Source organism: Alosa sapidissima, chromosome 1 (assembly GCF_018492685.1).
Source record: "Alosa sapidissima isolate fAloSap1 chromosome 1, fAloSap1.pri, whole genome shotgun sequence".
Taxonomy (NCBI): Eukaryota; Metazoa; Chordata; class Actinopteri; order Clupeiformes; family Clupeidae; genus Alosa; species Alosa sapidissima.
The window spans coordinates 25,748,483-25,760,872 of NC_055957.1; the positions used below are offsets into that span (position 1 = coordinate 25,748,483).

Genomic DNA, 12,390 nt, shown 5'->3' on the forward strand with positions numbered 1-12,390 from the left:
GAGCCTGAAGATCACGGGCATCCAGTATGGTTTTCCGGCCTTGACCCTTACGCGAGATTTTTCCAGATTCTCTGAATCTTTGGATGATATTATGCACAGTAGATGATATGTTCAAACTCTTTGCAATTTTGCACTGTGGAACTCCTTTCTGATATTGCTCCACTATTTGTCGGCGCAGCATTAGGGGGATTGGTGATCCTCTGCCCATCTTTACTTCTGAGAGCCGCTGCCACTCCAAGATGCTCTTTTTATACCCAATCATGTTAATGACCTATTGCCAATTGACCTAATGAGTTGCAATTTGGCCCTCCACCTGTTCCTTTTTTGTACATTTAACTTTTCCAGCCTCTTATTGCATCCGTCCCAACTTTTTTGAGGTGTGTTGCTGTCATAAAATTCTAAATGAGCCAATATTTGGCATGAAATTTCTAAATGTTTCACTTTCAACATTTGATATGTTGTCTATGTTCTATTCTGAATACAACATAGGTTTTTGAGATTAGGAAATTATTGCATTCCGTTTTTATTTACAATTTGTACCTTGTCCCAACTTTTTTGGAATCGGGGTTGTATTTGTGTGTCGCTTTGGACAAAGGCGTCTGCAAAGTCCCATAACCATAACCATAATAGTGATGTAAAGTGTTCCAAGAGGCATTTCACCCACTGAAGCGGTGCAAAAAAAAAAGAAACCATTTGACCAACATTGCTTTATTTTTTTGTGCAAATCAACATCAGAGACATAAAACAACTAATATATCCATAGTCCTTCTGAAAATGAAAAGTGCAATAATCAAAGGGTCGAATGAATGCTCAAGATGGTCATGAAAATTGTACTTCCATTTAAAAACAGTAATGTTATTGATCATCTCAGGTGCAGTCTTAAACAATGGCATTCCTTGGACTTCTGGCTCACACAAAACCTCCATTTACGTCTGTGAATTCACATATGAATACAGTGATGCAAGGAGTGTGTTAAGCCCTCCTTACACTGACAGACTTTGGAAAGATTTGCAAAGATTTGGAAAAGATTTTTGAAAGACTACAGTCTCGGACCCTCTCACATCTAAAGACAAGTAGTAGAGTTTTAAGTCACAGACTATGATTTTGCAATGACTAGGGATCTTGCAGGGTCACTATTTACAAGACTGCAACTAGATTCCTTTAAATTATTACCCGTCGTGCAATAGATAAACAGGAACTGAAATGATAGCCTACTAAACTCAAAGTATTTTCGTGTTTCTGCAGCATTTTTTCATGTGTGACATCCCTAACCGATTTAGAGTTGTTCTGTCACGTGGAAGAGCCGACTAAATATGTATAAGAAACAGCAAATGATCATATTCATGGGTTTTATCACGTCCCTTGCTACAGCTGTCACCTACTTTGCCCCTTCCTGTTTGGTGTTGGAGCGAGGTCACTATTGGTTTTTATAGTTCACGTCACTATTTGCATGAGCCACGACTAGAAAGACTTACGATAATATCAAACATGTTTGATATTGTCGTAACGGCAAAACTAGAAAAAGACTGACTCTGACTGACTTAAAACCGCTAAAATTGGCACCTTACACTTAACGATCTAGTTGACGGGAGCGCGCCGCGATTCCAGTACAACTCCCATGATTTCTGTCCGACTTTGGAAATGTAATCGCCGACTGTGAAAACAGACCAAAATCGTACAATGTAAGGCCGCCATTAGTTAACAGTCTGGAGATTTTGTCAGCTGTTAGTGCCACATTACCACCAACTGACTTTAAAATGTCATTATTATCTCAAATATTCCCTTTTGATTGCGTTCTATGGCAAGATTCAAGAGTGTCACTTTTGTGTACTTACATTTCACAGCACTAGACCAGAGAACAGGTAGGACTGTTTATGATCTAAATATCAATTTCAAGCTTAACAAATCATAAAAATATAAGCAAAAAATGTGCCCATTTGAAATAATTCAGTATTGTGATACATGATTCAGAGACATCACTGGTGCAGAAATAATGTCACAACAGATCTTGTTTATGAAACAACTGCCGTGATTGGTCTGTCATGGAGGTCACTGTGGCATTTAAAACAGGCATGGTGGTGAACTTTACTGTACAAGGCCCAGACATACATGGAGCAGCCTCCAATTCCAGCATGGTAATGTTGTTTGGTGCAGATGTGCTGAGGATGTTAGCTGGAACGAACAATGTTATCTGAGGTCCTCGATCTGGCCAGTACCGACCAAGATTGAACCCATTGACCCAAACTTGGCCCTGTTTCATGTAATACATAAAACAATTATCAGTAATTAAAAAAAGACAAACTTTTCTGAGCAGAGTTACAATATTGTAATGTGAAAGTTCCTAACCATATAAAATAATGAAAGGCACCTCACCTTTTTCCATCCAGGAAACTGGATGTAGGAGTCCTGAGGCAGATCTGGAATTCCATCAGGGATAACAAAGCTGCCAATGTAAAAGGCTGGAGGGAAAAGACCAGCAGAGGACCATAAGGGAGGCGAGGGGCTCTTCTCTCCAATGTCTCCCTCCCACAGGAGGCCGTCACTGATGGCCTCGTCAATTCTCAGACTGAACACTTCCCAGTTACGGAGATCCTGTGTGCCCAGGGTGAGGTTGGAGACCAGACCCTGAGTACAACATGAAAGAAAGGACAAAGACAAATAAAATGTAATTAATAAACTAGAAAGTGTTAAGTGGTGCAAAGGATCTGTTAAAAAAATATGCAAATGGACACTGAGGGTCTGCGCAGTCAGTAAGTATACTTGTCTTTATACTTATACTTTGCACTAGTGAGTGGGGCTGGTAAAGATATACTCATGTCTGAAGTTTGGCTGTAGGTATGAGGCCAGAGGCTGTGTAATTTACCTGTAGCACCTCCTGATAACCATGAAACCGCAGGGTGCGGACTAGCCGGAAATGTTGATAGATCATTCAATATTGTGTGAATTTAAAGATATAACATTTCTATTGTTTATTTTGATTTTTGTTCATTAATCTTCTTTCAAAAATATGTGCTTGTGTACACAATCATTTGTACAGTCTACTTGCTTTCTATATGTCACATGCTACATTGAACATTCACCCTACTCCATTTACTCCATTACATTTTCTCACTCAGTAACTGTCAAATCTGATGTTATGAAATTGCTGTTCTCTCATTTTGAAGTAATGCAACGCTCATGTCAGAGTGATAGCTAGAGGGGAAGAGTCCAAGTGAGGATGTCCTGGGATATGCCTCTCGTCCAATGAATAAATAGTTTGACTGGACCTAGCTGTTGTATACAGTCGTGGTCTACTGGTTAGGGCTTTGGGCTTGTAACTGGAGGGTTGCCGGTTCGATCCCCGACCAGTAGGAACGGCCGTAATGCCCTTGAGCAAGGCACCGAAGCACTCACTGCTCCTCGAGCACCGCTGTAGCAAGGCAGCTCACTGCTCCGGGTTAGTGTGTGCTTCACCTTACTGTGTGTTCACTGTGTGCTCTGTGTGTTCACTAATTCACGGATGGGATAAATGCAGAGACCAAATTCCTTGTATATGCAAGTAAACCTGATAGAGAAACCTGATTTACATTTACATAACAACAACTGCTGGCTAAGTATTGTCAATGACCTACAACATTTGGGGAATGCTAGTGATTTACATCCTTGACAGTGATGAATGCCTTTGAAAAATGTACAACCTTGAAGTCATTGATTTCCTTCCCATAGTTTATGCGACCCATGTTCTCAACTAGTACATCCAACTGGTCTCCAGCTTTTCCAGTAATGTTTGTAGTTATGACTTTGTTCCTTTCTAGGATTCCACTTGCAACCTGTCAAAGTTATAGTGGTCAACAAAATGGAAGTGTTCCTTCATTGTGTATACTGAATTTGGACAGATAAAACACACACATAGAAAATAAACTCACCCCATTGACAGACACATAGGCTCGATCATGCACTCCATTCATTGGTGAGGACAGAGGAGTAGGTTTGGAACAATCAATGGGTAGAGTGGTCCTGTATAGAACATACCCAAATTTCTTTGGGAGAAAACATGGATAGAGCAAACAACATACTAGAAGTGCACACAGATCAGTGTAACTTTACAATGTATACTGTAAACCACAAAGAAGAACAATACCTGGTTTAATTGAATAAAGGTGAGAGGATATGTTGCTTTAACAGGGCCATTGAAAGACAATGTATCGGCTGCCTTGGAGACTGTAGTAAGCTACAGATTGAAAATTAAGAGAGCAAGTGTTTGTGTAATTTCAGCAATATTGACCATGTGCAAACAAAAAGTATTTTTTAGATTACCGTATTTTCCGGACTATAAGTCGCTCCTGAGTATAAGTCGCATCAGTCAAAAAATGCATCACGAGCAGGAAACAAACACATATAAGTTGCACCGGACTATAAGTCGCATTTATTTAGAAATGTATTTCACAAAATCCAAAACCAAAAACAGAGACTATGTAACTGGATTATTGAGGCCAAAAAGATGTTGATGAAGACGAAGGAGTGAAGGCAGCCAAGAGGAGGGCAGGAAGGTAATTGCAAAGCAAAAGATCCACTCAAAGAAAATGCCATGTGGTAGACCAAAATGTATCTAAAATGTGGAGAATACAATGCAATCAAGCATTTTGGGAAACTGGCAGCAAATTAAATGCTCACAAGAAAGAAAAAGATGCAGTTTTAAAAGGACATGACCGAAGCAAGCAGGCGATAGGCCTATAGGCCCGGCGGTAATTGTAAAGCAATTTACAAAAGATTCACTGAACAAAAATGCTGATATGGTACATGAATATTTTGCTAAAAATGTGGAGAATGCAATGCAATCAAGCATTTTGGGGCGATGTGGAGTCACAAGCTGGCAGCAGATTAAATGCTCACGAGAGAGAAAAAGATGCAGTTTTAAAAGGACGTGACCGAAGCAAGCAGGCGATAGGCCTATAGGCCCGACGGTAATTGTAAAGCAATTTACAAAAGATTCACTGAACAAAAATGCTGATGTGGTACATGAAAATTTAGCTAAAAATGTGGAGAATGCAATGCAATCAAGCATTTTGGACGATGTGGAGACAAGCCGGCAGCAGATTAAATGCTGGAGAAAGAAAAAGATGCGGTTTGAAAAGGAAGTGCAGACCGAAGCTGCTGCAAGCAGGTGATATTTAGAAATATTTCACAAAATCCAAGACCAAGAACAGACAGACTATGTAACTGGACACATTGAGGCCAAAAATATTGAGAATTCTACAGGGAATGTTATTGAAGACGAATGAGTGAATATGGCAAGAGCTGCTGACAAGGGCCCGACGCTAATTGTAAAGCAATTTACAAAAAAAAAAAAAATTAAAATTTTTTTTTAAAAAAAATCACTGAACAAAAATGCTGATGTGGTACATGAAAATTTAGCTAAAAATGTGGAGAATGCAATGCAATCAAGCATTTTGGACGATATATTGGCACAGGCTGGCAGCAGAACAATTGCTTGGCTGGCCACCGAGAGAGCGAGAGAGAAAAAGATGCGCCCAGGGTCTAAATTCCAGCGCGGGATTGCGGGTATTGCGAATAAATTATTACTTAGTATTGAGCATAATAATAAAAGTCCCGCAAATCTAGCCATCATAATGTGAGAAATTCCCACACATTTTACAGCGCTGTCTGACGTTAATATAATAATAGAGCGGCCTGAATGCGGGACTAGACGGACCAACTCTGACTTCAATTGAACCCCATGCAGAGACACACACATGCGCGCGCAGGACCACTTTGGGGATGACTCTCTCTCAGCAGGATTTGTCACCGCTGAAGTCAAATTATAGCCTAGGTGCTTCAACATCAACTGCTATCGACAGGAAAGGAAAACAAACGTTTAGCGATCAGGAACCGGAATTTTGGAATTTTGCAAACACAGAAGCATGACCGCCTATAACGCGAGAGAACATGGATGGCTTCTCCATTTGACGTTATAATCGATTGCGGACGTGAACAGACAGCTACAGACACAGAGGCGCACAGTAGGCCTATACTTTCACTTTCTGTGCGTATTCATTACGTGAAAGATAATTAGTAGCAAAACAGCAATCAAATATTAGGCTACATGGCAGTGAGTTTTGTTATCAAATGTTTTTATGCATGTCTAGTAAATCCTCAAATTTAGGCTGTGCAAAGCACAGCACCTTTATTTGGCCATGGCTTGTATTCGAGTCAGCTATATAGTCCTTTATTTCTTGCGTTTTATTGTGAGACATAGGCCTACTTTTCGTTTGGAGCGGCATGGGTAGGCTAACAAAGCAAATGTTCAATTTGAGATTTAATTTACGTTTGGACTTTTTGATTATATTGCTAAATATCGGGACTGATGACCACTGAAATCTGTGGGGTATTTAATGGCTCACTATTAATTTTCATATAGTGTCGGGATTTCGATTGCCATTCACTTATTGTGAGATAAGGTATCCGCGCTTTCATTCATTCATAGAACGTGTGCTGCATGTGCTGCAAGGGAAACCTTACTCCGTATAGCCAAAGAGGTCTAAGATAGCCTAATGTAGTTATTTTTTAAATTATGCATGATTTACTTTTTTATAAAATTCATAGGCTGATGCCTGGCAGCAACAATTGTGTTTAAATGTAGGTTACTGCTTCAGCCTCTAGCTCAGAACGGAGCGGCATGCAGCTTGAGAGCAATGAGAGCAACGTGTTGGAGACTTATGGTGTAGGACAATGACTTTTCATTGGCAACAATACCAACCAACAACATAAAATATTAAGAAGAGCTCTTTTATGAGTTCAATTGAAACAAAATTATACTGGCTTTTATTTGTCCAAATCTGAGGCCCGGCTATAAATAGAATCCCAGCCATAATTTGAGATTTAGGTATACATGTGTGTTTCAGGCATAGCCAAGCACTAATCTCTGACTGATAGTGCACAGGACTTGTGCATTTGAGAGCGCTCTCTCGCGGCTGTATACATTATGTTTCACGTAGGGTTCATGTCAGTTAATATAAATTAACATTTAAAAACATGTTCAATTATATATTTTTTTCATATATAAGTCGCACCTGACTATAAGTCGCAGGACCAGCCAAACTATGAAAAAAAGTGCGACTATTCCGGAAAATACGGTAGTAGATTCATATAAAAGGTTAATTCTGCTGTTTATGGTTACAGCTTAACAATACTTACAAGACTCATTTTCACAGACCCATATGCGTACTTAGGTGTTGAAGGCGGTGGGGAGCCCTCTGGTATTTTCCTGTACTGTCTCGGAAAAAATATTCAATTGTTCCAATTGTATCAACCCCTCAGGCAATCTGAGTTACATTGTGCTGCTGGCTAAATCATTTGGATTCCAATTAGCCCATTTCACTGAAACTGTATAATATACCTTTAATAATGCTGGCATGTTAACCGATATCTTTCCAGATATTACACAGTATCACTATGAATATTCCCTGATTCAGAGCCTTTTCAGCCAGTGGTAGGGTAAAGCGTCCTTCTGTCCTTCTCATCAACAGTGCTGTGGAAGAGTGACTTTCTACAACTCAGTGTTGCATTTTAATTGATCTGTTTGTTGACAGCAAGCAAGGGGCAATAGCGATATAAACTTCAGTGTTGGTTTATGTGGTAGCATCATCATCATCTTGTGAAATGGGCTAATTAGGAATCGCTAAATACACTACTTTAAGATACTTTATAGAACATTGTTAAGCGTAAGTCATCTTTGCTATATTCTGTACCATTCTGATGACATCCTGAATGGCAAAATACTTGTCTGTAAGGTCTCCAGCTTCTGTCAGGGGTGCATCATAATCATAACTTGTAGGCTGTGGTGCATATTTTGTATTGGCTCCTAAAATGACAGAAATTCATAACTATCAACTGATCTCCTCCACCCTTTTGCATGTTGTGTGGTGTATTTAGTGTATGTTGTGATCCCTCACCATTCCAATAACCAAAATTTGTCCCTCCAATAAACATATACCTGTAAAAAGATGATACTTTCAGACATGGATTTTAGCATTCAACTTAAACAAAGAATGCATTTTGCAAAGTTGATGTATAGTGAACACACGTGAACACACACACACACACACACACACACACACACGAAGAATCACAGGTGAGGTGATAATATTTGAACTGATATTTACATGTTCACATTGGCTCCAAAGCTTAACATCTCATTCAGAGACTTGACAATGGCAGCAGTAGAAACTACAGAATGGTGCTCTCCCCAGTGATCCAACCAGCCCGTGTAGAACTCAGAGTTCACCTGTATCCACCACAAAAAGGGAATGCTTTGATAAACAAAAGTCTATTTTTATGTTGCCCCATCTTCTACTAGATTAAAAATGGGCATCAATAATCTGTACAGGGTGTACAATGTTAGCCTGTTTACTAGTTTCAAAGTTAGCCTGTTTACTAGTTTCACTGTGCATTTCTCCTGTTCAGTGGTAACGGTGCTAGCAAGGGACCATAGCAGGATCTCTCTTGCTCTTGTCTCTGGAAAGCGGTGAGAAAATGTGCTTCCTATGGAAACTCTTTTCAAGCATGATGACTGCCAGATTTGAGACATTTATGCCACTACACCACCATGGAGTATTTCCCTCTGCTAAGGTCAACTGGCATCAACAGCACAATTTCCTGTAACTCACCTGGCCATGCATTGCATATATATTGCATGGTTTTACACTCCTAATAGGTTTATGATTGCTTCTTTGTTGCTGAGCTCAACAAGAGAGACAAGCTGACAACTTACCAAAGGCCCATGTGGTTCAGCATATCTCTGAGCAGAGAAAGCAGCTGTAACATTGGAGCCTGTAGGGAGTCAACCTTAGAGTTAATAATTTGCTCATAGGAGTAATCATCTTTCAATAGACTTTAAAGTAACAGGGACACCAGTGCAGCATGTGACCACTTACACAATGACAACTCCAAAAAGGAAAATGACTCACCATTCCATCCATAAATGAAAAGTGCAGAACATAACAAAAATTCCCTCCAAAGAATTTGTTAATTAAAAAAAAAAAAAAAAAAAAAAAAAAAAAAACCCTAAATGGTCTTCCTCAGCCATGTATCGGAAAGTTACCTATTTCCGCCCATGCCCTATTTTCAACCTTTTACATGTATGTGTCACTTAATATTCATTTCTATACAAACCATGACGGCGGATTCTTAAAGAAACACAAGCACCCACCCCATAAGAGTATCTAATCTGTACCAAAAATTACATTGTAAAGTGACTCGAAGAGCTGTAAACAGTGTTGTAAGACTGTGTGTACAAAACCACTTGGAACTCCAGTGTAATTTTGGTTTTGCGACAAGAATTCTCAGTCTAACCGTTGATGTGCCGAGTGAGTGGGCGGGAATAGGGCACCCATCAGCCCAGCACCAAACTCCAAGCGTGGTAAACAAAATCAGACATTTTAGCCAGTAAAAGCTCTCGGTAAGAACCAAACCAGATTTTGTTCAAATCTATACACACTTATGGCTACTGAAAATGGCAAGGTTCATCCATCAAATATTATTTTGAAATATTAAAAAACATCTGTGCTTTCGGATTTTCAAACAAGGGAATTGGGCGGAAATTGGTACTTTTTTACGATAATGCAGTGCAAATCCATGTGCAGAAAATAAAATATACCTATTCACAGTGGTTCCACTCAACAGCAGTAACACCACTATTTGCCATGTGATGTCTTACGCAACACTTTTGAATTGTGTCTGATTTTTATATGAGTGGCATGTGACAGTCATGTGTTCTCACCTGGCCCAAAATCAACAGTGGCATAGAGACCTTCAATAGCGCCACATTTCAGGTAGGACACACCTGCCCCATCAGTGGTGAAAAGCACAACCTCATTGCCCAGGTGGGAACGGAACAGTGAAGTCAGGTGACGGAGGTAATTGTAGTCACAGGCAAAATAGCTCCCATACTCGTTCTCAACCTGAGAGTGGAAAGAAAAGAAAAAAAAATTGGAGAGAGAAATTGCAGATGCATTCAAATTCTTTCAACAGAGGCATGACCATATTTTCTTTGAACTTTTAAATTAGAACTCTTTAGTGTAAATAAAAATGATTACAGTGTTCAAATGTTTGCAGCCAACTCTGTTCTGAATGTTCTGAGAAAACTGTTAGCCAATATGAGTGTAAATTTCAACACACCTGGCCTGGGGTCTAATCACATGAGCAACATCAGCTGATTTATTTTTTAATGAAAGTAGATGGTCATTCTTTTCATGATATTAAACAAAAGTACCACCACCACAAAGTAACACCAACTTGTACAGCAAAAGCAATGGGTTACGTTGCACAACAGAACAACAGAAGCTGAAGTTTACTCACTTGAACAGTTATGACTGGCCCACCATTCTGATACAAGAAAGGTCTTATCAATGGAAGAAGTTTTCCCATCCACTTGTCAACAGCAGCAATGTAGTCTATTACAGAACATGTAGGTTAATCCTGGTGGGTAAAACTGTGTAAAGGCAGTTGAAGGTACCAAAAGTTGAAAGTACTTCCTAAGCCACTCACCTGGATCGGAAGAACGGAGGACAATGTCCTTGTTTTTGAGTAACCAAGCTGGAAGACCACCCTAACAGGAAGACAAAAACATTGCTGTAACTTTTTATTTAGAACATTTCTGCACCTTCACATTTCTTGTTCATTATTTGTCACAGTTTGTAAAGGGGTGTGTATACATACATTATAATACAGCATAATGTGCTTTCTGATGCATAGCTGCTAGTGACATAGTGCATTTAGTACACCCATGACACTCAATCTAATGTCAACCCTTTCCTTACCATATCCCACTCGCCACATATATAGGGACCAGGGCGAAGGATGACTAAAAGCCCAAGATCCTGGGCCAGCTGAAGGAAGTGTGTGACATCACGGTCTCCACTGAAATCATAGAGTTCAGGATCCAGCTCATGAAAGTTCCACGGTATATACCTGAGGACAACCAAAAGAGTAAACCTGGTTTGTACAAGATGAATAGTGTTTTCTGGGTCTGTGCTTTTTCCAATGGGATGGAACATTGCATTGTGTGATCAGTGTTTTCTGAGTTTATGCAAATTAAGCAACACCAAGCAGTGTGACACTGTCAATAAGAGCAAGCAGGCAAAATAAAAATTCAATACCATTTACATGGACAATATGATAGATAATATGATAAGATCATTAGCCCTGATCAGCAGGGAAGGGCATATGGTTTAATAGAACAATTTCCAATTAAGCCAATTCCAATTAATTCCAATTAAGCAATTTTAGTAGTCTGAGGTGGGTGCATGCATCTCTCTCACAAAACATGTTAACACTGGACCGTGATACTAACGTTTGGATAGCATTCAGTCCTGCCATGTACATCTTGAGTAGTCGGTCTTTCCAGTAAGCTCTAGGAATCCGGTTGTAATGGATGCTTCCTGATATGTAGCGGAAAACCTCCCCATCCTTACGGAAGCAGTCATGTTTGTAGTCAATGCTGAACATGCGAGGTGAGGCTGCCTGAAGAGAAATTAAGCAGACGCGGTCACAAGTCAATCAGATATCTGTATAGCACCTTGGATGAGACAGTTCAAAAGAAATGCTGCAATGAGAAAAACATGATATCATGTGACAGCAACGTGATATGCATACTAAATTGTCCTAAAGTGGGACACCTAAGCTCCAGTGGGTGTGGCTTCCCCAAAGTCATGAATGTCAGTGAAACTATGGAAAAGCCAAACCTGTAGGGGTCGTGTTATCAAAATTGGATGTGGGTTTAATGTGTTGCTCTCGCATTATACTAATATAGTCTACTACAGAAGTCCAAAAAGCAAAAAATGTCCCACATTAACACAATCCACACCTACCTACCGGTATACCCTATTTAATAGAATAACTTAATTTGTCAACATATGTAAGCTTAATAAAATTAATTTACTTCCACCTTATTTTCTTTACCGATCGACCTCTTATTCAATCAAAAATGCAGGAACTACAGAGTGAAAATCAAGCGTATTTGTGTTTAGACAAACTTTACCATCACGCGAGCCAAATAAAGATTGGTAGGCCTAATAAATCATGATGGCAGAGCGCTGACTTGTCTTTAAAAAGCATACTAAACAGACTACTACAAAAGATAGATAGCCTACTAAAAAAAATTCGCGGATCACGTTCCTGTTCAAAGCTACACCACAAATACAAAGTTGACATGCCATTTTTGAGAAACAACATACGACAAAAGCCTGAGACTATATGTTGCATCATGTAAACACTTACTGTTATTTGCAAAATATAAACAAAGTAAAACAGAAAAGCATCTCTCTTTCCCAATGCCATGTTGAGCCGCATCGAGAATTGGGATGACTGACTGAAACGGAGGAGTCTGTTTAGTTAAGGCGGTGCGGAAGTGAA

At 39.6% G+C, this 12,390-nt stretch overlaps 1 protein-coding gene across 1 annotated transcript; it reads right to left on the reverse strand.

Annotated features, from left to right (window-relative positions):
- Positions 1–1,594: 1,594 nt before the first annotated feature.
- glb1 (galactosidase, beta 1) lies at positions 1,595–12,372 on the reverse strand. The gene is made up of 16 exons (XM_042100085.1): positions 12,256–12,372; positions 11,330–11,499; positions 10,797–10,947; positions 10,525–10,585; positions 10,336–10,430; positions 9,758–9,938; positions 8,750–8,808; positions 8,142–8,263; positions 7,932–7,972; positions 7,728–7,840; positions 7,174–7,248; positions 4,121–4,210; positions 3,906–4,019; positions 3,678–3,809; positions 2,374–2,625; positions 1,595–2,251 (listed from the first exon to the last, which is right to left on the reverse strand). The coding sequence occupies exons 1-16, from the start codon at positions 12,325–12,327 to the stop codon at positions 1,997–1,999; spliced, it is 1,983 nt and encodes a 660-aa protein (XP_041956019.1). The 5' UTR covers positions 12,328–12,372; the 3' UTR covers positions 1,595–1,996.
- Between the last annotated feature and the right edge of the window lie 18 nt (positions 12,373–12,390).

Bases quoted from the DNA above. Each gene is read 5' to 3' on its own strand.
- glb1 (XM_042100085.1), bottom strand. From the start codon at position 12,327: ATGCGGCTCAACATGGCATTGGGAAAGAGAGATGCTTTTCTGTTTTAC. The intron at 10,586-10,796 runs GTAAGGAAAGGG...TCTTCCTGTTAG, and splicing joins TATGTGGCGAGTGGGATATG to GGTGGTCTTCCAGCTTGGTT. The intron at 7,249-7,727 runs GTACAGAATATA...TTTCCGAGACAG, and splicing joins TTCAGGATGTCATCAGAATG to TACAGGAAAATACCAGAGGG.